The sequence below is a fragment of the Corvus cornix genome, chromosome Z, assembly GCF_000738735.6.
Source record: "Corvus cornix cornix isolate S_Up_H32 chromosome Z, ASM73873v5, whole genome shotgun sequence".
In the NCBI taxonomy this organism is placed as follows: domain Eukaryota; kingdom Metazoa; phylum Chordata; class Aves; order Passeriformes; family Corvidae; genus Corvus; species Corvus cornix.
Genome location: NC_046357.1, coordinates 16,789,079 through 16,815,914, shown reverse-complemented (window position 1 = coordinate 16,815,914; position 26,836 = coordinate 16,789,079). Strand labels below are relative to the sequence as shown.

General features: G+C 39.0%; 1 protein-coding gene across 2 annotated transcripts in view; it reads right to left on the bottom strand.

Moving 5' to 3' along the window:
• The window catches only part of KIAA1328 (KIAA1328 ortholog), a 171,894-nt gene that overhangs the window by 21,168 nt on the left and 123,890 nt on the right, over window positions 1-26,836 (bottom strand). For both annotated transcript variants that reach the window (XM_039566615.1, XM_039566616.1), the window contains 2 exons: window positions 15,293-15,477; window positions 8,567-8,675 (listed from right to left, as the gene is read on the bottom strand). In XM_039566615.1, coding sequence (XP_039422549.1) covers window positions 8,567-8,675; window positions 15,293-15,477 — 294 coding nt within the window. The remainder of the gene's footprint in view (window positions 1-8,566; window positions 8,676-15,292; window positions 15,478-26,836) is intronic.

Genomic DNA, 26,836 nt, shown 5'->3' with positions numbered 1-26,836 from the left:
TAAGGTCTAAATAAAGAAAATAGAACAAACAAATTGCTAGTTAAAGGAAAGAAAAAAAATACCACAAACCCACAAAACCAAACCCCACAAAGAATTCCAGCCAAAGACTAAAGGTTATTCTGCTGAAAGCATCAGGTCCAATAACAAATCCTGGTTTTAAGTATATAAAATATACAAAGTTTAAGTTAAAGCTAGGAGGAAATGAAGTTACAAAGGAACAGGATGATAAAGCCACAGCAGAAAAGCTCAATGAGATGAACATACAGTCACCATGTGGGAACTTACGAAGTTTCTGAAGCTACAGAAGACACGGTGAAAGACCTGTTTGAAGCTGAAATGTCCTGCAAATAAATTACAGAACAAATCTGCATGAATTAACAATAATGAATTGCTGGGATCAGCTGGTACTCACACAGACTTCTGAAGGAGCTCAGGTATGAAACAGCTGAACTATTAACTCTAGCATGTAACTAAGTGCCTAAAACTGCTTCAGTTCTGGGTAAATGCAGGTTTGTTTGGGTTTTTTTAAGTGATCTGGAAAGATGCAGAAATCTACAAATAAAGAGGTCTAATGTTTCGAACAACCAGATTGATAGAAATTATAATAAAGAATCAATAAACTTGACATATTGGCAGAGACTTAATATAAAGTCCTCATTCACTGGGGACCTCTACAAGATTCGTAAGATTATTATGCCTCTAATAAAAGGAAAATACAGTTTATATAGTCTATCTGGAGTTCCAAAAGCCCTCCAGCAAATCTATTACCAAAGACTTAAATGTTGACATAAACTAAGAGAAAAATCCATTAATGGGTAGATACTGGTTAAAACTCAGGAAAATAAGAGAAAACATTAAAACTGGCCTGTTATAAAGTGGCCAGAGAGGTCACCAGTGGAGCCTCACAGAAATTTGTTAATAGCCTGAACTCTTTAATGCATTTACAAGTTGACTAGAGAAAGGACAAAAAAAAGGAAGAGACTTTTGCTGATGATACCATGCTATTCATGGTCGCTCAAAGAAAACTGTATGTCTTTATTGGGGCAGAAAACTAGAATATCACAAAGGCTTAAAAAAGTACATTAAAAACTGGAAATGGGGCAACTCAGACACTATAAAGCACTGGTTACCGTCCTTAAGTGACAGAGAGGCAGGAACTTATTTTTGAAGCAGGCAACTCATCAGCTGGAAATAACTGATGAAGTAACTGAGAAGACAGAGCTGTGTCTGCCTGCTGAGACCCTCCCCTGGTGCATGGCACTTTTGACTGGTAGGGATGAGACAGGACTGGTGCAAGGCCCTGCTCAGACCTAAAATCACTGCAGTACCACAGTCACCGGTGTTCAAGTCACAGGGCGTCACCAGGTCACAACCATTCAAAACAGGACTCTGCAAAGAAGCCAAACTTCCACCACCACAGTTTTTATTGAACATGTTACCACATCACAAGCTCATGTGCTGCTGAAACAGATGCTGCATGTTCACAAGCAGGCATATAGACTCCCTCTCCCAGAGTGGAGGGCATCTTTGATGCCTAAGCCCTTTGATTTATAGTGCACGCATTAAAAGTATATGAATAATCAGGGCAGTGACCGTGCAGCACATAGGTTAACCCTGCATTTGCCTCCAATCCATAATGAAATATGAATGACAAACAACTTATTTTTAGTTCAACATATCCAGCTACAAGAGGAGTAAGGTGTCAGTGCACGTTACTCCAGGCTTATTTTGCAGCTCACGGGATAACAGGTATCACCAAAAGGATATTTAGCTGGTTCTAAAATAAATCATAAAAGGAACTGAGGGTAACTACCTCAGTTGTCTCAAGATAAGCAAGACAAATTCCACCCTAACTACACCATCATCACAGTTAAACACCATTATTGCATGGATCAACCAAGCACTGAGACATGCTGTGGCAAGATCTTGCCCTAAGGAGTTGACAGCCTGAAAGGCCCAGGAAAGTGAAGGAGAGAAGAAAAAGGGAATTTACTAACACATATTGGTGGAAGGATGGCAGAGACATCTTTTGGGATATAGGCTTCTTAAAGTAAGATGCAATTATCCTGCATATATTATTCATCAATTCCTCCCATCTCAAAAATAAAACAAACCTCAAAAAAAACAAGAGGAAATGCCTCTGAAAGATGAGAAATTACTACAGTACTAGGAACTGAACAGTTGCTTAGAGAACCATGAAGACAGGAATCAAGACTGATCTTACCTTGCCAAGCTCTGTAGAAATTGCCATCACAGTAATTCTAAAAAAGCTTTTAAAAGTACAAGGCAGAACACTTCAAGCTATCAGTACAGGAAAAAGAGTCAGTAAAATAATTTTTTTTGACAAAGGAGTAGAGGAAATACAGAGGAACCTGAAAATATTTTGAGGCTGTTTTCATTGCTGTGATTACAAATGCAAACAAGAATCACATCCAATGAACTAACATTCTCTTAAGATTTAACGTGGTATTTGAGAAACTGCAAATGCACATGGGGAAAAATTGTAAAAAATAGCAATTAAAATAACAAAGAAAATGATGCAAAGAGTTAAGTCAGTTTCATAACATGATTTGCACTCTATTTTCCATTGCTTATTATTACTTTCAAACTACAATCAAGTTATTGCCATACCACTGAATGATGGAAACCTTGCCAACTACTTCAAAACTGACACGTTTTCTGTTGCACTGAGCATTCCCAGAAGACATTTCCCCTCATTTTAATACAAAATCCTGTCAGATCCATGGAGCTGAAAAAAAAAAAAGTGTAAAGGATATGTAGCTGTAATAGACCTCCCCCAACTAGAGTCAAGTTTGGAATAAAAGACGATCAAAAAAGACTCAAAGATCCAGTGCTAGATTAATGCAAATATCTGCTTGTCTGCAAGTGTACTTTTTGATTAAACTGGCATACATCAAGTACAATTAGAAGGGTTATTTATAACTAAGAAATACATAATTCTGCATTTTAATGAGGGTGACAATTACAGCCAACAGTTGGTAATTAACATTAATCCTTTTGCACTGTGAATCAGAATTTCCCAATATGATTTTCATTGTCAGCAATGGACACACAGAAACTGTTATTGCAAAGTAGCTATTAGGTAGGCTGCTTTGACACAAATAGGTGTTCCTGTTACACACAGTAAAGAAAGAAGCCAATGACGGGTTAAATTTGATAACCTCAGATGTAAGTACAGAATGTCACTTCAAAATTTACTTGATGTCTACAACACAAAATATAATCAAGGCTTATCATTTTCATGGCCGAACCCAATTCCAAGTTTCCCAAGAGCCAGGCTTCAGAGGTGAAATCTGATTTCAACACAAGCTTGAAATCTCCCGTTGTTAAATTTGGTTTAGATCCCAGCCCTGGGTTCACATCTGCATTTTCCCCCCGAGACTTCAAAGCTTTCAGTGGCTGTAACCAAGCAGAGCAGATAAGGAGAAGCATTTGCCCAGGTTGTATCAGTTTCCAAAGCAGAGCTCTCAAGAAACTACTAAAGACAAGAAGAATCACCACTGAAGGATTTGCAACTGTGGCAAAACCTTATTGCAAATTCTTTCCCTAAGCAGGTTATCAATAAAATTTTGGTTCTCAAACCCACTGAATTTTAAATCCCAATCTTCCCAAATTGCTCTAACTTATTGCTATTCACTAAGTAAAAATTTCTCTGTACATAAGTTCCATGTCTATAACAAATGTTGAACTTACTAAACACTTCTGTTTCTGATATCTGTAATCCTCAAAGAGATGATTTAGATTTGCTGTGTGGGTCCTTCCAAAAGAGAAGGTATTTCTGTTTTAGCCTCTCAGCTGTTGCCTTTGCAGCCAGAAGCAATAGAAAACTCTTTGCATACTGGTCTTTAATAGGAAAAGAAACCTGGTCCAAATCCTATCTGAGGCACAAGATCACAATGCAGCCAGTAAATGAAGCCTCTAGAAGAGTGCTGAGGTGTTCACCACCTGGGTCAGGCAACTGGAGGGGGATCAGTGTCAGATACGAGTAAATGAGAAGGCAGAAAAGGAGAACTCTGAGCCATAAGCCAAGAAACCTACAATGCACTTCTTACAAAGAGCTGTAAAATTCACATTTATTTTGTAAGTATGAGATAGATGGGTTATTTCTACATACAGAGGTGCCCAACTAAAATCAAGATAAGTGATATTAATGTCCTATGGTCAGTATTATTGAACCTCGAAAGCAATAAAGTATGAGTCGATAAATATTACATTTGCAACATAGTTAACATTCTTCTACTGTCTCTGGCACTTATTACACATTGTAACCGCAAGTCTACAATACATTATTCATATTTGGGGTGTCACTGAGTGATGGATTGCTGTAAGAGAGGCTGTCCTTTAAATAAATCAACAAATAAAAATGCAAATGTTAACATTTTCAGCCACAACTTTTTCCATCTTGAATGGGGAATGAAAATTTCACATTATATCGACAGCCAGCAGAGAGAACAATTAACAACCTACACTCTGAATAAGAGAGATTAATTTGCCAACGTCTGGTTTTGTCACTTGCATATGGAATTACATTGGACTTTTTGCACTGCTGGCTTTCTCGGGGAGCAGGCAAAACTAGCGTCTCCTACAACATTCAGAAATTAACTCACCACCCCACTCCAACCACACTTTTAATCTCTTTAAATGTTCCATAGTTAAATCTAGAATGAAAGTTTTCTGCTCCTTCTAAAACCTGAGTGGTGTCTGATTCTAAGTGCAAAAAAGCAGTTCTATTTCTTTGGCACTGCTTGCTTAGACTCTGAAGTATAAGGAACTTCAGAGACCATCTTAAGTTGATATCCATATTTAAGCATCCCAAACGCAAAGATGTGAAAATCAACCACCACATAAGTAAGACAAAAGCTTGAATCTCATCACTGTCCTATTTCCTAACAATCAGCACAACAGATTTATGCTAGACTATTCCAGTGTGCATTATTAAGTATATAGTTCTGCACATTATATTTTACATCAGATATTAATTTGCTTAAAAGTCCCTGAATACACATTCACCTGAGATATGCTGGGCAACCGGGTAAATAGTTTTGTTTTTAAAATGTCCCTAAACACAAATTTACACAATACAATCTGTTTATGAGAACTCCAACAGGCCACTGTAGTCTAACAGATAATAATACAGCTCAAATACAGCATTCATATTGCAAGAACTTCTAAATCACTTCTTTTAATGGCTACAAGAAACTTCGCTCCAAGACAATGCATTCAGCAAGTATGAAAGCTTTGATTTGAAACTGCAACCAAAAAACCACAGACTAAGTGCTGAAATCCCAGACTATCACACAGTCCCTTAATTCGCCTAACTGTTCTTAAATTCACTTTGTCCAAAGTGAAAAGTGCTACAGGAGAGATATCTGTTTCCATGGTGAGCAGAAGAAACTTCACCTGTGTCTTTTTAAATGCTCAATTTCTGCAGTGTTATAGGACTTACTGTGCCAAACTCAACACTACGTGGGGAGAGCCTAACAATTGCAACAGGGCTGTAATCAAATTAAATGGTATTTCAGAATGTACAATTTATAGATTCCTTTTTTCCCCCAAAAATAGCTGAATACTTTAATTTAGAGCAGTTTCACTTCTGTATGCAACACAACATTTGTTTTGCTGAAATCAGTACCTGATTATAGTTAAGATGTAGTTTATGTAAAAAACTTCTTCACTACTAAATGAAAGCATAAATATGCCACTACTTCCCCTGTCCAGTTCCCCTTCAGTTCACCAGAAACACAGACTCTCTCTTCTAGGCAAACACCAGTTATGAAAAAATGTACCTGGTCACCAAAAAGGTAACATTTAACACAATCAGAGTAACCATCCTTCAGGAACAAACCTACTCTTCCAAATTTGCCCGGCCCCAATCATGCCTGCGATGTTTTTCCCCAAATATAGTGGCTTTGGTTTAGATAAATAAGTACACGGAGTAGAAAAGTTTTCCAGACCTGCTGTGAACGTAATTTCAAGGGCCTCATGCAGGTGTAGACACTTGGCTTAAGAACACTGGATAACCAAACTTGCAGTGTTTGGCTGTGTTATGGAAGGCAGCGACAGGCATGCACAGAAGCCTGACAGGCAAACAAATTCACACTATTAGCCCATCTCCAGAGGCCAGACAAGGAAATGCTGGGGTTTTCTTTTTCTTTCAGAGATATAACTGAAATCACCTTGTGCACACTAGTTTTGCAAGTCTGGTCCTTTTACAGCTCTAGCACTAAGGCTCTCAAGGTTTACATCTACTTTCTAGGGACACTTATTTCTTGTTCATGACATGATTCATTCCAAGACAGAGAAGAAAGTAGGACTGCAGCAATTCTTTCTCAAGCAGGAGGTATCTGTAACACACTGAAGCCTCCAGTTGAGCCCTGCCAAGGCAGGCTATCACGCCAACACATCTTCTACCTGCCATGCCTGCTTACCCAGCCAGCCCTTCCCAGAAGCTGTGCTAGCACCCTGATGCCTCTCGCTGCCAGGGAGCTTCTGTCGCTTTCCAACACCTTCTCTCTGGCAGGCTTTCCACTGCTGCTGCTGCCGGGTGCCAGGGTTTGTGCTAGTTAAAGCTGGCACAAACACGAGTTGAATCTAGTCCTATAAATTTAAATAGTCAAAAGTAATTAGGTTTACACGTACTGCTGAATAAATAAATTTGCTCTTAGGCTAGGGCTTTGTGTTGCAAGTTTCAGATCCGTGCCAACTGTTATGGTTAAGCTGTTAACCCCCCCAAATCACAGATCATAATGAACATGCTGACAAACCCTTACTTTAGTGGCACAAAAGCAGCAATAATTCTCAATATTGATTAATTTAGTTAGTTAAACCTGCAGTCTAAGCTTATAACCATTCAGTGATAAATTGAGACTGACCTGCTGCCCAAGCAGGTTTTTTGATGAAGGATAGAATCAGCTTTAGGTCTCCCCAGAAATACTTGTCCATTTACCATTTTCAATTACAGAGAGCCAGGAGTAAGGGAAAGCACAACATGGCTGTTTAACCTAGTGAATTATACCTACAGCACCAATGGTGAGAAAGAAAGGGAAGAAGCATGGGAGAAAGTGCCTAGAAATACAGGATTTTTCATCAACTGGTAAAATAATACTTTAAGGATGACAGCTAATCAGACTCTTTTTACTGATCGCTTTACCTGATATGATTTCTAACAGCATATTTCAACAAATATTTTACTCCCCTCTGTGGAAAAGAATAGACCATCAATCCTCTTGAATAAAATTTCTTTTTCTGAGCAGTCATCATATGACGTGCATAATTATATCTACTCCTCAGTGTTTGAATGGAATCTCAACTTAGCACTATTAGACACTATCAGGCAGTATCTCTACACACACTTTATCTGCTATGACTGCCTTGCAAAGGTAACCATTGCTTCTAAGAGAAATGCTTAGGCAATCTTGTGGTTTCTGTTAGTTTAAACATACAGCTACTTGTGGGAAACAGCCCAGTCTAAGTCAGTTCTTAAATCCTCCAAGAATTATCATCCTTTCCATCAGAAGAGAAAAAAAAAGTGTTTCCATAGCAAGTAAGTACAAATTTGTCAATATTGATAGCAGTTTCTCACCTATTATATATCGCAAGTTCTCTCAGAAGATAGAAATAAACTGCCAGCTGCTGCCAAGAATACAGGGATGATATCAAGCATACATTTTCCAAGTCCACTGGGCCAAGAGAAGATTAAATCTGACTCTAGCCCTCTCATCCTCCAAGAAACATTTAACTCTTCTCATGAATGACTGCACATTCCTGTTATGCCACTGCACTGTTATCTAACTAGCGGTATAAAACACTCCAAGTTCATATTTCAATCTGCTTGTATTTTGTTGCTTAACTAAAGATTTTATTATGAGAAAATGTGGGATATGATAAAGAAAAGCATGGATTGTACACTGTACTTCTAGGCATTTACCACTAGAAATGTAATCCTGCCTAAAGAAGGCAAGTTGTTTTCAGACTCGTAAGTATAACAACAATGCTGCTTTCAGTTTTTTCATTGGAACAGAAGTGATAATGCTGCTTTTCCAGTGCATTTAGTGCAGATATATAGTATAATCAGGAATTGCTGACTTAATGTGATTTTGTTGCTTGTCATTAAACATAAAATAACTCTCACACAAAACATTTTAAAAGAAATGCCATTTGATAAAAATGGGGGGGGGAGGAGGCAGGCAAATGCAGAGGGATTAAAATCTTCAAGTGGATGTAAAACCTAATGGGGTTAACACTGTCAATTCAAATTATGTACAAAGGTGTAAATAATGTGTCAGGACTTGCAACATAAAATACTTTCTGCTCAAAATCTAAGTAAAATTAGTATGTTAGAACTTGGCATATTCTTGCTTTTCTTATTCTAACATGCAACTTAAGGCTTACTATAAATGTCAAAAGGATATGGTAGGTTTTAGTTTATATTATTCGGCTTGTGCTAATATGAAACATCACAGAAATTCAGTCACTTCTCTGCATCTAGGAGAATTTGATGGTTGTGTTTGCAGAATCTTAAACCAGAGATTACCCAGCAGCTTACCGTGAAGGGTCATGCTGAATCGGTGATATGGCTGTGGTTGCAAGCGCTTTGCTGCTGCCCATCAACCCAGGAGATATGGCTGCATCTTTCCTAGGTCCTGAAGTTGTCCCTGTGGAATGAAGTGAAGACAAGCCAGGCATCAGGAGCTAGCGATTTTGGAATAGATGTTTCTCAGTTCTGCATTATTACAGAACATTGGGATGAAAAACTGAAACAGTTTTTGAGTGACAAATATACATAGAGAAATTACAAAGAGCTCATCAGTCAACAGTACTATGGACAGCATCCATTTCAGGACCATGCAGAATCAAATCTGTAGAATAAGACACACTCTACAGCCTCCATCTTACTGCCCAGAGTTTGACAGAGTTGCACTGTTATAATTTCTTAAGTGGCCCACAGGATTCAGCTCGTTTCACAGATGCAGTTCTCATGACGTGCTATAAGACGTTCGTTCTCCAAGTGTAAATATCACTATAACAGTATTTTCGTTTAAATAAAATAGAACTAAGAGTCCATTCCTTCTTCCCACCTCCAAATAGCTCTTGAATTACAAAATAATCTAGGTTTACAGGTGAAGTTTGGAGGTCATGTAGTTCAATCCTCCATTCAAACGGCATCAACGGCTTTCAGGCTACTTGTCACATTAGGTGCTGAATGTCTCCACTGATAAAACCTCTCTGGGCAACTCCTCTGGTCCCACTGTTTGACCACCCTCATAGTGAAAAATGTTTCCTGTAGAGCTAATCAGAATTTTCTGAGTTGTGTCTTTTCCCTGTTGTCTCTTGAGCAGCTGATGATGACTTCCAAGAAGCCTCATTCCCTCTTCCCTACACCCTCTTCTAAGGCAGCTGAAGCAAGAAGGAAGATCCATGATGAATCATCTCTTCTTACGGCTGAATGAACTCAGCTTTCTTAGCCTCTCCCAGTTCCTAGGCTTCAGCCCCATGGTTGTCCTGGCTGCCTCTGCCAGAGTTCCTACAGTTTGTACTGTTGTCCATGCACTGTGGAGTCCCAGACTAGACACACTGCTTATGGACACAGTCTCACAGAGCTGACTGGGGGGGGAAGTGTCATTTCAGCACTCTGATGACCACAATTGTGTGATTATGGCCCAGGAAGAGGCTCTGTTACTCCATCACAAAGGCACATCACTGACTCATTGCTGTTCAGCAGGACATCCCGTTCTTTTCTGGAAAAACTGCTTTCAGGATTGTCCTGCTACAGGAGATCAGTTCAACCCAGTTGAAGGATCTGGCATTTCCCTTTGCTGAACCTAAACAGGGTTCTGTCAAACCATTTTCCCAACCTGTTAAGGTCCCTTGAATACTGTGCCCTGTTCTCCAGCACACTGCCTGCTTCCTCAAGCCTGCAAACTTGCTGAAGGTGCCCAGGCTGTTGATGTTAAGCAGCTAACCACTATGAACTGGCTGCCAGCTGGACTGAAGACAACCCTTGAAGGCTGCTGGTCCAGCCAATTTTTCACTTGCTCACCTGAGAACTGAGTTTCATTGATCAGATTTAGTAAGACAAATAGCATACAGGTAAACGAGAGGAAAAGGGCAATAGGAAAATTTGGAGCTACCTGATCTACCAACAACAGCCTGTGGACTGGGGCTTTTTTAAGCTTCCCTAATTAGTTGTGTGCAACCAACATCACTTAACTAAAGAGTTATTATAGGGAAAACTAAATATCAGCAAAAATTGAAGTCAAACCAGTGTTTATCTCTTTATGTAACCCTATGGTGACCAAATATTTCTCAGCTCTGTGAACACCAGCATTATCTCTCAGCCATGCTGAAACATGAAGCAACACAAAGCTGTAATTCCAGCTTCAGTGCAAAATTTACAGATGTCCAAGGAATTATTTAAAACACTGCATTGATCTAAGAGTTATGCAAATATATACAATTTAGTAAACTCACACATTTTAAGATGCATTTTAGGGAGGCTAACAAAAAATGGGCTATCACTCTTTTAGAATGAACTGTGCTTCAGTACCATGCAGTGAAAAAATCTTGCCTAAGAAAGAGTTAATTATCAGTGAGGGAAGTCTTGGAACTATCATGGGGATATATGCTGATTGTGTGTCCCTGGTAACTTGATAGTGTGCCAATCCATGATGAGAAGAGTGGGTATGCATATAAAGACTGGAAGCCTCTTGCTTAGAGTTCTGACTTCATGAACGAATAGGAGATATTTAGAAATCACTTCATGTGACAGTGGAATGAGGCAGCTGGATTTTAAGAAACTAATACCAAAGTAATAAAAACCTTGTTAAGATGGGAGAAAATATTCAATTGCTAATTCAAGAAAGGACTGGCACACCGTCAACATACTACATCCACAGAAAACGAGACGTATTTCTGTGAAGAAAGACAATATATGGACTTAGAAGTGGCCAACCCAGCCTCAAAGGGGACTGTTCAAAGACCCAAGTTTGAAAGTATTACCAGAGCTTGAAACAGAAAACAAGAAAAGGAACTCAGCAGGAATTTACTGAGGCTGTTAGGCTGCACAGACATAAAGCAGGAGCATCAAGAAACCCCAAATAAATGTATATCTAAAAAAAAAAAAAAAGTTTAAAAACACATCTTGGAAAAAGCATGCAAGTCTTTTGAGGGAAAAGAAACACTCAGGAACAAGCAAATATATAAAGATGATTAAATCAATAATATTTCCCAAAATGTCCAAGCTACTACTAATTTTAAAATATATTATGAGAAAAAAATCAAGGAAGGGAAAATTGGCAAGTAGAGGATAATGAAGACCCTGTTGATGTATAATACCTGCCTACATAAAGCTGATGAAAAGAAACTACCAGGGGAAAAAAAAAGATACAAAGTCTTTAGTCTGAAGGATATATATTTCAGGGCTAAGGGGAATTAGTTAATGAATTTATGAAGTGACTGGTAATTATTTATGAAAAGTCATAGAGAACTGGGGTGATACAAATGACAGCAAATTAATTAGATTGCAGGTGTTAGAAGACAGTATGAGACTGGAGACATTGCAGATGATCTAGAGAAGCAAGAAACGTGGAAAAAGAATAGACACATTTACCCCTGGAAAAGACAAAAAGCTCTTGCATAGTGTGGTAATTTAAATCCTGACATCAATGGAAAGAACCTGGAGCAGCAAAGAATCGCAAAAAAAAAACCTAGACATGAGCTTGCAAGGCAAGCTACCCCTAAAGCAATTATAAATGCCTCCAAAATGGTAATGTGAAGAATACTATTTTCAATTTGGCTAACTTGGTACAAGAATGATTTAAAATAGATAAAGATTCATTTGAGAAAACTCAAACAGCCATATATTTCTGCTTGAAAAACAGACAACTAAAACACTATGAAATGGGGAAATACAGCAGTCTCTATTTTAAAAGTGTAAACACTAAGAATGAAGAAATATGGTTGAGGCTGGTTCAAGCAGCAATGGACTGAAAGTAAGCAATGGGAAATCTAGGTTGATAATCATAAAAGAAATCTTTATGACTTGAATAAAAGTAATATTCATAAGACTTAGCATTTATATAGTACTTCACATCTTCAAAGCACTTCACTAATATTAACTAATTGCTCTATTCAATTGTAGGGAAGAGTCTTCCCTCAAGGGAAGAAGTTCAAGATCCTGAATCCCTAAGAAGCTACATTAGAAAAACTACTGAAAAACAAACACTATCTAGAGAAATCAGCCCCTGGAAAAGTACAGGGCTAAAATGAGCTAAAATCATTTGCCTTCTCTGGCATTTTCTTTCACACACGGAAAGGAAACTATGAATGCTATACAACATCATGGAGATACTATGTCCAACAAGAAGAAATAAAGGGAAAAATAGTTCTTTCATTTCAATGCAGAGATGTTTCAGAAAGGGTTCATAAAGAAGAATACTTTAAACAGAAATGTAAAGAATTGCCCAGTACTGCACAGTGCAATGGATGTACGTTTCCCAGCCCCACAGCAAAATTTTCCAGAGGAGAAAGGAAGAGAAACACACATTTCTGTATTCCAGTGCTTTTTAACTAGACAAGTTGTTAGATTTTAGTACACATTGACATAGCTGGTGGTGCCACCAATAAAAACAATTTACTGCTGAAAGGATCTAAGACTTCAGGATTGCTTCAACTGCTTAAAGTTTTGCTGGTAAAACTAGAAAAGTCTGACTACCAAGACACAAACACCTGCTAAAGCACAGGAATAAAAACTAAGGAGCAAGCAGAAACAGAAGACAAAAAAGCAACAGTGAGGGAATAAAAACTGATTGCCTAAGTTGATCCAGTGAGTTTCTACCCTGAAAAGAGAGCAGAAGTGACCCTTTCCACTCCAGGAGGTGAAGGGACCACATTATCAATGCTCTTCTCCCCATTACTCACCATCATCAGGGAGAAAGAAGAAGTGGATTTCTTAGGAAATCACCCTTTCCAAACCCACTGTTGTCACAGCAAGTGAGCAGTCTTGTAGGCAGGAAAGCCTTCCACCAGTCCAGGATGGGGACAGCTTCCTGATTAATAATTTTAAACTTGATAAAAGTGCCTATGTTGCTCTGGAGGGACATTACTACTGATACAGCCACCATTCCCAGTGGAACAGCAAGGTAACAGAGTGCCCAAAGGCCCACATCAGCACTGGCACTGCACTAAGGTGTGCTTGGATAGAGTCACCATCCTGGAGAACATATAATTTAAATAGACCAGACTGATACAGGTATGAAAAAAAATAAACCTCTGTAGCAATAGGTCAGCATCTGATGGTCGAGAAGTTTTCAGCTGAACATTTTTCTGTACACAGCACTACTGTGTTCCAACCAAAAGGCCACCTTCAGGTATGTGTCTAAATGACATCAAGTTTCATGCCTCGAGATATCATCTTGTGGGCTTCATTCCCCTTTCTCATATTGCATTGAACCAGAAATCCCAGGTCAGCAGCAGATGGGAATACCCAGCAAAATCAAGGACAGAGCCAGCTAAGTCCAGGCTATCCGGAATTAAAAACCTTGACATAGTGTCCTGGTGATCCCCTAAGATGGAAAAAACACTTTACAGGTATGTGTGTGTGCTTGCTAAAGGAGTCCAAATATATAACAGAAGGAAGCCAATTTAAAAGGTACTAAATACAGAAGACTTCAACTTCAGTGATTAGTGCTAGGTAATTTGCCTTGTGATAAACAACTATTCAAATCAGTAATAGACCTGAGGTTGTTCCACAGCTTGAAAGCATTCCTCTGAACTTTATCTGCTATCACAGCAAGTGCCAATGTTTGTAAGTCAAATTTTGCCATGCAGCTCTACACCATAAAAGCCAGCAATGCCAGTAACTGCTTGCAAAAGATGCCCACCATCTTCAGAGATCATGCTTGTTACAGTGGGGATGAGCCCCAACACATGCTGACCACTACAATCACTAAACCAGCATAGGTGCAGCTCAGTTGCTATGTGCAATAGCCAGATGCAACTTGTAACTTCTCATCAGTTCTACAAAATGAAACGAATGAATGAATGAAGAAGAGACCAGCTTGGATATTTTCCCCTGAATCTATAGAAAATAAATTACTTTTTGGGGACTATCCCCATCCAAGGAACAAAACCCATCATCCAGTTGTGAAAAATCCTAGTTTTATCACTACAGAATAGAGAAGGAGGGGGGCAGAAGGAAGAGGAAAAGAGAAGAAAAAAAATGATAGCTGAAAAAAACCATAAAAGAAAACCATCAGTGAAAATTGCCCCTGAAACTTTGCAGAATTGTAACGGCTTTCTCTTGCTTAAATTGATTGGTGTAGCAATGTTATAAAATGTCTATTAGGATTCATTGTGCACAACAGAAAGTGTGAAATGTCAGCAGACTATACAGCAAAAGTAATGGGTCCTGAACCCCTGTTAGTCAAAAATGATTTTGTTTCAAATTAGAAATTGATTTTTTTGGACACAAGCCCTTTACAGGCTTCCAACTTTTGTAGCTGTGCCTTGGAAGAGATTAACCTCAGCCACTGTTTGGGTCCAGGCTGATGATACCCTTTTGAAAGTTTCTTCACAGGGACTGCTTTTTAATGTTGGTACGGTCTTAACCAATAACACAAGTTATTTGTTCCTTTGAGAACTGCACCACATTTCTTCTCATTTTGCTGTTTTCTTTATTTTTATGCTGACATATACGGCAAACTGGCTGACAAGTTAAAATAAAAAAAAAAAAAAAAAAGCTAGTTCATAATTGAACCAAGGATTATGTTCAATGCTAAGCAGTGAAACATCCAAGCTGCTTTTGTTCCCAACCTTTTCTCTTCCTAAGAGAGAAAAGATTGCTTCTCTGCTCCTTAAGTGGAGGCACTAAGCTAAGGGCAGGATAGGTTCTAGCAGTACAGACATCCCTGTGTGGCAAAATAGCAGGTTGTGATGGTGAAGTCATCACTCAAGGAGGAAAAGAATGCAAAGATTACACTTAAAGAGCAAACCCCACTGCACTTATTCTCATTGCCTTTTGGGAAAGTTAAAAAATAAATCATCGAAGGAGCTTTCTTAGATTAAGGGCTATTTTTTTCTTTCATCAGGAACAGCAGACAAGATCACCATTTGTTATTTAAAATATTTTTTATTGTTTTAAATGGAGCTACCACCTTCTCTTATGTTGTTTTAAACGCCTGCAAAGCTCTTCCTTTAATTGTGCATTTTACTGATATCCTTTTGAACACACCAGCACACTCACAGCCCTGCAATACAGTATGCTTCCCCTTACCTTTCCTGGAGTTGGTGCCTTCCCTCTTGGTCTGCATTAGAGGGGTTTGCCCATCATCCACGTTTGCGCCAAAGCCAACCATTTTCTTCCCTGAACTGCTCCCACGACTGCTCCCTGGTTTTCTGGAGTTTTTGCTCACTGGAGGTGTCCTCAATAAATAATCTTCATGTTTCAACACCGGGACACTGGGAGGAAAGAAAGATCGTGCTGTTACATGATGCGCTCAGCCCATTAACACTGCACCCAGCTCTCTACCCTACTTCTACTCTCCAGAAGCACAAACATCATGCTGCTGGTTGAGCTCTTGTTGAATCCATTTATAATTTCTGAAAGCAGGACACCTAAGGCTTGAAGAGTTACCAACCCACTTTATCAGGAGTCTTTGATTATCAGCAGCAAGCAGCACTCTTGACAACTGTATTTGGACTTTTGTGGCATTGGGCACATTCCTTAAAAGCATTAGGTCCTGGATTTCTTGAGTGGTTAGGACAGGACCAGTGGGATGAAGACATGCAAAGTACTTTGTCCAGCACAATGGGCAAAAACTGGAAAAAAGAGAAGTTCAAAAAATGCTCACTTCGCTAGAATGCGGAAACAGAGAAGATTATCTGAAGATCACTTGAAGAGAAATCCGAAATTTTAGTTTGCAAAAGGAAAGCAGATTATAGAATCACAGAATTATTTTTATTGGAAAGGACCTTTTAAATCATCTGAGTACAACTGCCAAGACCACCACAAAAACACATCCCCAAGTGCCACATCTACATGTTTTTTAAAAGCCTCCAGGGATGGTGAGAAGCTGACTCAAGAAGAAAATGGATGAGAAGAGAGGAGACAAAGTGAGATGAATGAACAGAGGTACTTTTAAAGAGGATAGAGAATGCATGAGCAAACTGGTGGGAGAGCATCTGATGCAGAAGTGCAGCACCTCAAGTAAAGTAAGAAAAGAGAAAGTTAACCAGAATCATTATGATTCAAGATGAACTTCACACAAGATCATAATCACTGCATGGATAGAGGCAGGAGGCAAATCTGGTGATGGGGAGCAATCATGACCTCAACTGTGCAGACACAGGCATCTCAAAATGTTCTGGGTGGACAAGGGGCTATGAAGACCCACATTTCTCTCAGTAAAGACTTTTGAAAGAATTTGAAAGCAGTAAACCTACTGCTTTCAAATTCTGCTCTCTGGGAAGTAACTACTGCTTTAAATGACAATTCTCAACATATGTAAGTTGTTAGTCTTTGTCAAAAAAAGCCCCTTTATAAAAGAAATTAAAAATATTTAAAAGTATCTTTGTATTATCCACATGAAATAATACAATTTATCCCAAGATTATATTCATCTACTTGCAGTCATGAAAGTGACAAACAGCTTTCCTAAGTTATCAGAAGATTAAACAAGTCTTAACAGCTGGACTCTATGATCCTAGAGTTCTTTTCCAACCGAAACCATTCTATACTTCTGTGATAAATCTTTTTACTGTTTAAGCACCAATTTTACATTGGCAACCCAAAGAGTGTGACTGAGATTGTATTAGTTAGGATACAGCTTCATGGAGGCTGAATCACAGGAATCTTTTACCTAAAAGCTTGTACTGCTGAAGTTGCTGTAGATCTGAGGGAAAAATAGGAAATGATAGCTAAATTAAAAGTTTCACATCAATGTGCTGTATAAGACATTGTTTAATAGGGCCCACTGAGCCTGTTGGACAATTAGTATTACTCCTGTATTATTAATGCAGAACAGTATATAATGGCTTATGACCTATAATAACTGACTGAAGTGTTGGATATAACTTCTCCAAATAACCTCCATTTAGGGCTTCTAACTGTGTGACCACTAATAATACTGCAAAGTGTTTTTTAAATTTATGGTGGACTAAATTATTATCTTATTTGAATTATATGAAATTATTAACCTACTAATTCCTGCAACCCCAAGAGCAAAAAGAGGCGGTTTTGGATACAAGCAACTGCTTAAAGAGTCTTAAAGGTGTAATACTTGACCACATTTCTCTGACAAAACAGGACCTCATATTCCATTTGCCTGTACTTGGATGATTAACAGCATTTAAAAAAACAGTGAGGTTGTCATTATTTGGATGGTTTTTTGAGTTGTTTAAAGCACTTTTGATTACAGCCTACAGGCCTCAGGTGAAGACAGTGACCTTTGGCTTGCAGATACAGAGGTGATTACTCAACTGGTTCTTCTTCTGAATGCAGTATCTTCTACATGGTGCAGTTGCCTCTAGAATACTGAGTTCTGTTTTAAATAATGCAGTGGCAGAGGCAGACACCAAGAAGAAGCTACATAAGCTAAGGTATAATGAATAACAAAAGTAAGTGTATTTGCATTTATAATTGTAATAAACAATTAGAGCATTATTGTTTAGTATTTAATAGAAGACAGCTCATGCTAAAGTTTTGCTCAAGTAAGGATAGAGTCTCAAATCTTAAAACGGCACTTAATCTGAAAGGTGTGCAGACCAAGGAGGGAAAGGGATAATGCAGAGAAAAAAAAAAAATTAGTAATTAACTATCTACCACAATTAAACAAAGAAGACATAAGGAAAATCTGTTTCTGAACATAATTACTCATTCACCTCTGGAATAATTAGTAAAACGAATGATGTGACTGATCCAACCTGGAAATTTAAACTCAACATATGGTCCAAAGGAATCAGCTATTTATATCTGGAGAGATTTAGCAGCAAAAGAGGTTCCTCTGTATTTTCATATCCAACTACCTATTGTGTCACTCAAAGGCACCATGGTTAGTAGGACTTCCTGCAGGGCACCACAATATCCAATGAATTTTCATGGCACTCCTTGAAAGTACACAACAGAGAAGACTTTCTAAATAAAGACCTTATTAACCTAGCTACCCTACACCGAAGCAGGAGATGTAGTGTCACCAGAAAAGAAGCGAGTCTCAACACTGCTGCCTCATTATGAATATCCAAGTACACCATCACCAAAGGAAAACACACCTTGAACATTCCTTCCATCCTGTCTGAGCCTCGTATCGCGATAACCCTGCTGAGCATGAATGGCAAATTTTAAATGTCATTCAGGACCCATTGAATGCTGCTAGTATTTGCATTCCTTAAAAAGTAGAAAAACATTAACCTTTTGTTTTATTGAATTAAAATGCCATGGAAATGCTGATGTAGTCTTCAGAGACTGAAATACTTTTACAAAGAAGAATAGCTGTCATTTATTAGACACAAAGAACAATTACTTGATAGGATGCTTTCTGACAAAAAGCAGATTGGTATTCTCATCATAGAAAAGGCATTGTAAAAAAACCCGGCACAGACCTCTGAGACTTGAATAATTTAAAGCTGCATTTGGTGCAATTTGAATTTTTCTTTAGGGAGGCAAAGTTAAATACCTTTAATTTGTTCTAATTATTTCAAATTTGCAAGTTAATTATGGCTGATCATTAAATAACAAAAAGGACTATCGTCTCCATAGAGTTTTACCTCCTACCCTCTGCATTACTTAAGCTAGATTTTAGTATGCATGAATTAACTTTCTAAATAATCACACGGTTTGACTAAATGGCTCAGTAAAATGAGCTCTGATCCTCAGAATAAGCATTAATGGACATTAGAAAGGCTATTGGGACCCATGTTACTTACATTATAAGTATTTTTAATGGGGTCTTATTTACTAATCTTTATGTACTGTTCAAGTTAGGGCACCATATAGATACATTATTCTACTTTAATAGAGGAAAGTCAGTTCTTCAAGATACTAAAATAAATGTCCACTTAGAGCCAAGTAAATTCATTTGTAAACTAATGCAGAAAAACTCCGATAGAATATAACTTGTTTTAGCTGCTGATCCTGATGAATCAATCCAACGTAATGGCAGCCTTGGTCTGCAAATGGAGTTTTGCAGATCTGTTGAATCGCTAAGCAACCCAAGCAGCTCTTGCCAGAGCCGTGCTTACGATCAGCATGTGATCTACCTCGCTCATGAGGTATCCTCTCTTCCCGGCTCCACATCCACAGCTCGGCTGACTGGGTTCCCAGTCTTTGATCCCAGATTTGGATGCTCACCTTTCACTGAACTCTGATCTTTCCATGCATTTTTCAGTGCAGATCAGTGGCATTCAGAGAATAAGACTATGGTGTAACTACTCAGAAACCCAAAACGTGAGGCAATTCATGCCTCCAGTATGTATGTTCAACAGATGGCTGCCTTAATGGTACCCTACTGCACTCTGCTGAGGCAAGGGCTTGCGAGTTTAACCATTATCAAACTAACAGATTGCTGTGGTAGGTTAGCTCCAAAAGCAAACATGCTGGAATGTTATTTTCCTGTTCCGTAATTTCTGTTTTAAAAATAAAATAATTAACAGTTCATGTGTGCAATCTGCTGCAATTATATCAGGCCAAGAATGCATAACACTTAATGATGCAAAACTGGTGATAAGTAGACAACCCAAGCAATACGTTTTTGTAGCTGGAACCCAAATTGCCATTTCAGATACAGTTTGACAAACAGGCTGAAAATTGCTTCCTCCCCTGCCACTTTGGCTGGGAGCGTTTTCCAGCCAGATCAGCTTCCAGAGTCAGCTCAGTATAAAGCAGCAGCACTACAAGCACTGGGACAAAGGATAAGGTGTCAGGATCTTCTTTCCAGCAGGGGTCCAAATTTATATTAGTTCACATCAAGCTTGTTATCAAACAGCACTTTTGAAAACCACCCGTTTCAAAGCAGGGCTGCTTGGGAGGCTGTTTGTCTGCATAGAAAAGAAAAAAAATATTTGGAGGGAGAAAAGAAGCACTGCAGGCTTTGGATGCATGGATCTGAAAACAAATGGCAGTGGTCTACTGAACAACCACAACTTTTCCAGTCCCCTCAAGTGGAGCTGAGGAGAAACACATCAGAATGTATGAGCCAGCAGAGCAGTACATGGGAAAGAGAAGGGAGATTGGTCTACTTGTTACTTCTTTGTGCAGAATGTACAAATCCACAGGGCAGCTGAGCAGAGCTGGAAGGGAGGTAAGAGAGTTGCAGGTGAGGAGGAGAAGCACAGTGTGAACTTCAGGGCAACCTCTCATCCCTGGATGCCGTCACCCTTCCTTTCCTCCCCACAAAACCAATCTGTTCACGCCAGCTGATCAACAACCTTAAAACCACACTCTTAAAAAATCTAAAGCCTATCAAACTGAAACTAGAACACTAGAGAAAAAGAAAAAAGCTTAGCATTTTTTCCTCCCTTTAAGAAGCAGGAAAAGTCATATTCTAATACAGACATTGCAGACCATATTCAAGACCAGAGTGAGATTTCATGGGCCAATTACGAAACCTGGCATTTTGAGGCTTATGTTAGATGCATCAGCATATGTTAATGGCACTGCTAGTATCCAGTGAATGTCAATACGAAACAGCTGCTTTCCTTTCTAGAAAGCATGTGCATTTGAGACCACAGAATCGGAGAATAGTTTTGGTTAGAAGGGACCTTTTAAAGGTCACCTGCTCCAATCCCCTTGCAATGAGCAGGGACATCTTCAACTAGAACAGATTGTTCAGAGCCTATCCAAAGTGACCTTGAATGTTTCCAGAGATGGGGCATCCATGACCATTCTGGGCAACCAGTACCAGTGTTTCACCGCTCTCATAGTGAAACATTTCTTCATCATATCTAACTTGAATCTGTCCATTAAGTTGAAAAGCATGACCACTTGTTCTATCGCTTCAGACCTTGTTCTAAAGTCTGTCCCCATCTTTCTGAAAAGACCACTTTAACCACTGAAAAGGTGCAGTCAAGGTTTCTCAGCACCTCCTCTCCTCCAGCTGTCTTCAGGACCATGTCCATCTCCCTTCTCACACATTTTTTAGGCAAAAGGCAAGAAGGCAGGGACAGGTAGGGAAACACTTCAACAGTCAGTGAGAGTTCTGGAACTGAAATACAAATATTATCAAATCTGCTTGTAATAAAAGGATTTTTCATCACAGAAAATAGACAGTGATTGCCTACAATCTACATGTTATTATGCAGACAACATATTGCTGAGCTGTCATGAAGAGATTTCATCTCTTACAGCACTCTTCAGGCTCAATGCCCTTGAATCCAGTAATGCCCATAGCTGTGTCAGGTTTCTCTGTTGTTTTTCGGGTTTTTTCCACCCCTGTTGAGCTCTGTCTCTTGAACCTACTGCATTTGGTCTACTTTTCTGTCACCTTGGAGGAGCTATACCGGTACCTACGCTAAAAGTTTTTCTGTATCTGAAGCTGTACCAGGGTACAGCAATCCATAGCACAGCTTCCCCAGACCACTCTTTCAGAGACCAGTTCCTTCCCCATTCCCTCAGTGGCTGGTGCTCAGATATTTAATTCCACCAGCAGGAATTGAGGCCACATATACTCTTAATTAGCGATGACCTATTAGATCATACCAGTCATAGGTGAAACCCTAGCCCCACTGAATCAGTCAGAACACTGTCTTTATCTTCAGTGAAGTCAGGACTTCACTTAATATGCATGGTTAGAGGTCCATTTGTAACAAGTATTAAGCTAAATTTAACCTAGAATTATATGCATGCCTTCCCTTTGAAGCCCTCTCCTTCCTCTGGTTTAAGTTCACTACATTTCAACTCCCTACCAGCACCTTTCAAACATATCTGAGTTTTCCTAAAAAACAGCAAAATTATAGCTGTGATTACTTTTCTATCTCTTTTCTGAATTCAAAGAAAATTATAGCATAAAGGTTTTCAGACAGTCACAGAGAAATGGCCACAGGAAACAGACTGGGCAAGCTTTAGCAGGGCAAAATGCTCTTGACTGTGTGTTTGGCCTTTCTTATAGAGCAAAGCAGAGCAGCTGTCGTTCCAGCAAACTCTGCTGTCAGCCTTCACAAAAGAAGTCATGTAAATGTCAAGTCACAGGTACAAAAACAATCCTTCCAAACAGTGTCTGTATACCTGAAAAGCCTGCCTGGCTGTCACCAGTCAAAGCACCACGAGGAATGATGCAAAACCCTGTTTAGGACAAACTTTTTGAACTAAATCTAAACTTCTTCAGTACATCAGGCAGCATCACTCTCTCCTTCAGAAGGAGAATCACATGCTCTTCAGCAAAGTGAATGCCAGTCTTAGTGCTTTATCCAGCATCACTAGCATTTGGCTGAGAGCCAGCCCCAATCACAAGATACCCATCGAAATGCCATATGCAAGCTATCTCCTGAACAAACATGCCCCAAATTGGATTGCAATTTGGTTGTGATAAAGGCATAGAAGAACAACACATCATCTCTTCTCAACTTGGCTTGCTCAGAACAAAATCACAGTAGATGGGCTGCATTTCAAAACAGGCTGTGGCAGAGGTGGGTCTGGGTGTGCAGGTAACCACCTCATGTTTTCCTTTGCTGAGACTATCAGTACACAAGCACTCTCTCCTCTATAGAAGTTTCCAGACAGGCTGATAGGTGTTGATAAGAGCAGCTTCCAGTAAATGAGCAGCAACTGCAAAAGCCCTTTTTCTGATCATGGATCACATCATGGAGCAATCAATTGCCAAGGGTAAGTGACTATACAGCAGAGGTGGGACACAATGAGAGCTGAATAGTAGATACTCACAGGGTTTTCATTTCTGAAGAAATTCCTAATTAGAGCAACAGCTATTTAAGATTGCACTTTTTTGTGCGGGGATTAAGTTATACATGCACAGAAAATCTGCAGTTTTGGAGGATCAGAACAGTTAAAAAAGATGTAACAACTACTGTTGCTTCTGTTCCTTGAAAAAGTTACACTTGATTGATGCTAAGTTTCAAAACTCAAGATACCAGTAAGATAAATTTTCATTCCTGGTTTCTAAGTGAGGAAATGAAGGAACAAAGTTTCTTCTCACACCAACAGCAATGAAAATTGATAACCACTAAACTGGGCAAATACACATACCCCTAAGGATCCTGAGGTGACTTTCTGGGTCACTGACAGCTCCCCTGATATCAGGGAACATGTCGCAGGGAAAGACTTTCATGAATGAATCAAATTCCATAACAAACACAATCAGAATTTTTATACTGTCTATTCTTCTGAGGCTGCAGAATCTGATTTCTCTAACCAGGAACTATTACCACTGAAAACAACACAGCAGCACCCTTGCAAGACCCATCTCTTTCCATTAAATTTCTGTCCTCTTATTCTAATCACCTTTATCTGTATCACAGGATGATCAAATTATGCATGTTAAGCCAGGTTACTACAGGTTTTTAGGGTTATAGATCTGTTAGTGTCAAAGTCTTACAAATCTTGGGACTAGTGAATCTGGAAGCTGCAGTGCTTTTCTTATTCCAAAAAGCCATTTGGCTCCTCTGCCAAAAACAAACCTGACCTAGGTTTTGATTTTTGCTTTATAATGATAAAACCAATCATGTTAGAATTTTGCCAGGTCTTTAACTACAAATGTACACGGCATCCCAAATACTCTCATACTACAGCATCTTTTAAAATGGTGTCATACACTATCCCAGATCAGTTAGAAACACCCTTCATGATGCATCTTCACACTTCATTGGCCATTTCTCCATGATTAAATCACATCTGTGGGACATGGTCACTCTATGATTAAAGAGTATATTAATGATTTACCACTACACTAGTACTCATCCATATTATATTGCTTAGTAAAATGAAAACACTGAGATTGTTTATTGATCTGCTTTAAAAAAAATCCTTTAGCCTGAAATGAAGTAAATAGAGAAGTTGAGACTTTGGACTTTACTTTGATTAGTAGATTACCATGCCCAACAGATGTAGATTTGACAAGATAGCTGTTGGTAAAGATTTAAAATAACAATTTTAGCCACTTCAGTTGCCTTAAATTCACTGAAGTTACGTATTTCACAGACCATGCTTGATGGCTAGTGACTGAAAAATCAAGTACTTATTGCAAGAGCAATACAGACTTAGATGCCTAAATAATGGCATACAACTATAAAACCCATGGCCTGGGCCCCACAGAAAAACCAACACACTAAAGATTTCCTTTCAGTGCATATATTTTATGTGAATTTGACAGCACCACCAAATATTGACTCAACCAGGATGTTTACGGAACAGATTTAAGATGTTTTTGCACTCATATTTAGAAAATATTCAGATAGAATAGAATTGAAACCAGACAGAAACCACTGCCTCACTAAAAGGCACATACCACTGAGATATGTATTGGCATTGCTCTAATGTCCAGCATCAAGAGAAAGAACAAAGGGAAGAGATCCTGGCACAAGGCTGTTTGCTGTGAAGCTTTGGGCTCTGGTCTGCCAGTTCCCAGCCTCTGGAAACCCTTTTAGTCCAGATATAAGTGATTTTTGCCATCTTAGAGCTACCACTATTGATTTCTGGGCATGAAAGTCTACCTTTGCATAAGTTTGTTACAACCTGGTGTAAACATCTGTCCAGAGCAGATGCCATGAGTGCCATTCTGACACCATGATGTGGATTCAGAGGTTTGCATTATTTGTTCTGCCAAACCACCTCAGCCCTACTGAGTCCACAGCTGGTATATAAACTTAAACTATCTCTCAGAGACATTGTTTGCTCAAAAAGGATGCAAAGATGTAAATGGAGATTAAGGGAACACAGAATTAAAAAGAAAAGAAGGATTAACTATGCTTTGATCAAACAGAAGGGCATGTAGTTATACAAAGAGGTGAAGCCTGGCACTATTGACAGAAGACTGAAGACACTGCAAATTGTTTTGTTTCAAACTCTTGTGCATGCTAGGAGCCCCATGAAAATGTTTCTACAAAGAAGAGCTGATGACTTGTCACTGTGGTTGGGTTCTAATGCTTTTCTCCCCAGGTCACCAATGAAATCTTTTGAGCACAGTGTAGATTTTAGGTGTATTTACCAGGCAGAGACCATCTTTGTGTTTAGCACAAAGAAAGACATTAGTTTGAAACTCACCAAACTAGCATTGAGGGTAGGGAGAGGAAAAAAACACTCCAAAAAAGCTTAGGACAAAAAAAAAAGAAAAAAATAATAAAAAAAAAGCTCAAACTGGTATATGTAAAACAAGAAAGACATTGTCAGAACAGAGAGACGGAGGCAGAAATCACCATGACATGACCCAGTGGTTCCAAAAGACAGAAAGAATTAGGGAATGTAGTAGGAGCACATGGCTGAAAGTTAATCCCACACAACAAAACTCTGAGTGCCACATAACAGAAGGAGTAAAGAAGAGATGGTGGCAGAGAAAATAAAATAAGAAACAGCTTTTCACAGACAACGGGAACCTGAAGGTGAGTCTAAGAGAAGCAAAGGAGACAAGATCTGAATAAGCAGCCAAGATACCCATTTGGAAAATTTATTTTGAAGTAGGTGAATGAATACTGAGCAGTGAAAGAAGACTTCAGAGTAGTCAAGGTGCAAGAAGAAGGACTAGAGCAAGGGGTGTTGTTTTAACTGTTGACACACCAAAAGGATATTTTGGCTGTGAGGGAGAAGGAAGCTGCAATAGCTGTCAGCAGCCCAGATGAGTGCAGAGAAGAGTGACCCCAAGGTTATGAGTCTGAGTGGCAGGGAGGATGTGGCATTATCAAAATCAGAAGTGAAGAGAGATTCAGTATAAAAAAGTAAGGAGTTCTGTTTCAGCCAGATTAGGAATGATCTGAAGGCAAAACAACTGGGATTATATGTCAGGGAGGCAGTCAGATATGCAAGATTAGACAGAACAGAGCAGAGGGTTTAAGAGTTATTGGCAGAGAGATGATAGCCAAATCCGTGTAACAGGATGTTGTCATCCAATGGGTACAGAAATCTCCAGTCAAATCAAGGAGTGACTAAATCCCTTCCCTGCCACCTCAGAGGTTCCTACCTAGTTTCAAATGAAATTATCTAAAATAGTGCTGCAAAAACATGCATAAAAAAACCTGACTTTCCATAAAATCTAAAGATCATACCGTTTCTAAAACTAGGGCAACCACTAAATGAAAGTTAACCCGAACAATAACTTTAGCTAAACTTCAGGTCACATGCATTTAATATAATGAGATGAGGAATATGAAAAGGCCATTCATAATGGAATTCATCGAGTTAGGAATGCCATGCTTAGCTGCCTTATAACATATAATTAATGATCCTATAAAAATCCAGCAGTACGAACTCTCCTGGCTGCCCGCAGAACTGTTCTTTATGCTGGGTAGGGCAAGCAAGCATCTGCTTCCACAAATACTGCCCTTTGAGAAGCTCAAAAGCTTTTTTTCCCCTGTTCCATCAGGGACCACAGTGCCATTTCCATGACACGCTGAGCTTTGAACCGTTACCCAAATCAGACTATAGCATTTGGCAACCCAGTACACATCTGTCATGATAGACTGGTTATTGGTCAAATGTTAAAGAAAAAGTCATTAACTCTCTTCCATTGCTTCTAATACCCCACCTTCCTCCAGATTATTTATAATCCCCACTAAACCCACCCTCTGTTTATAGTCTTCTAACACAACAGTGAAATATATACTGTCTGGAGATCTGTCTTGCCTTATACTACTCCCAACCATTTGGTACAACAAAAGACGTCCT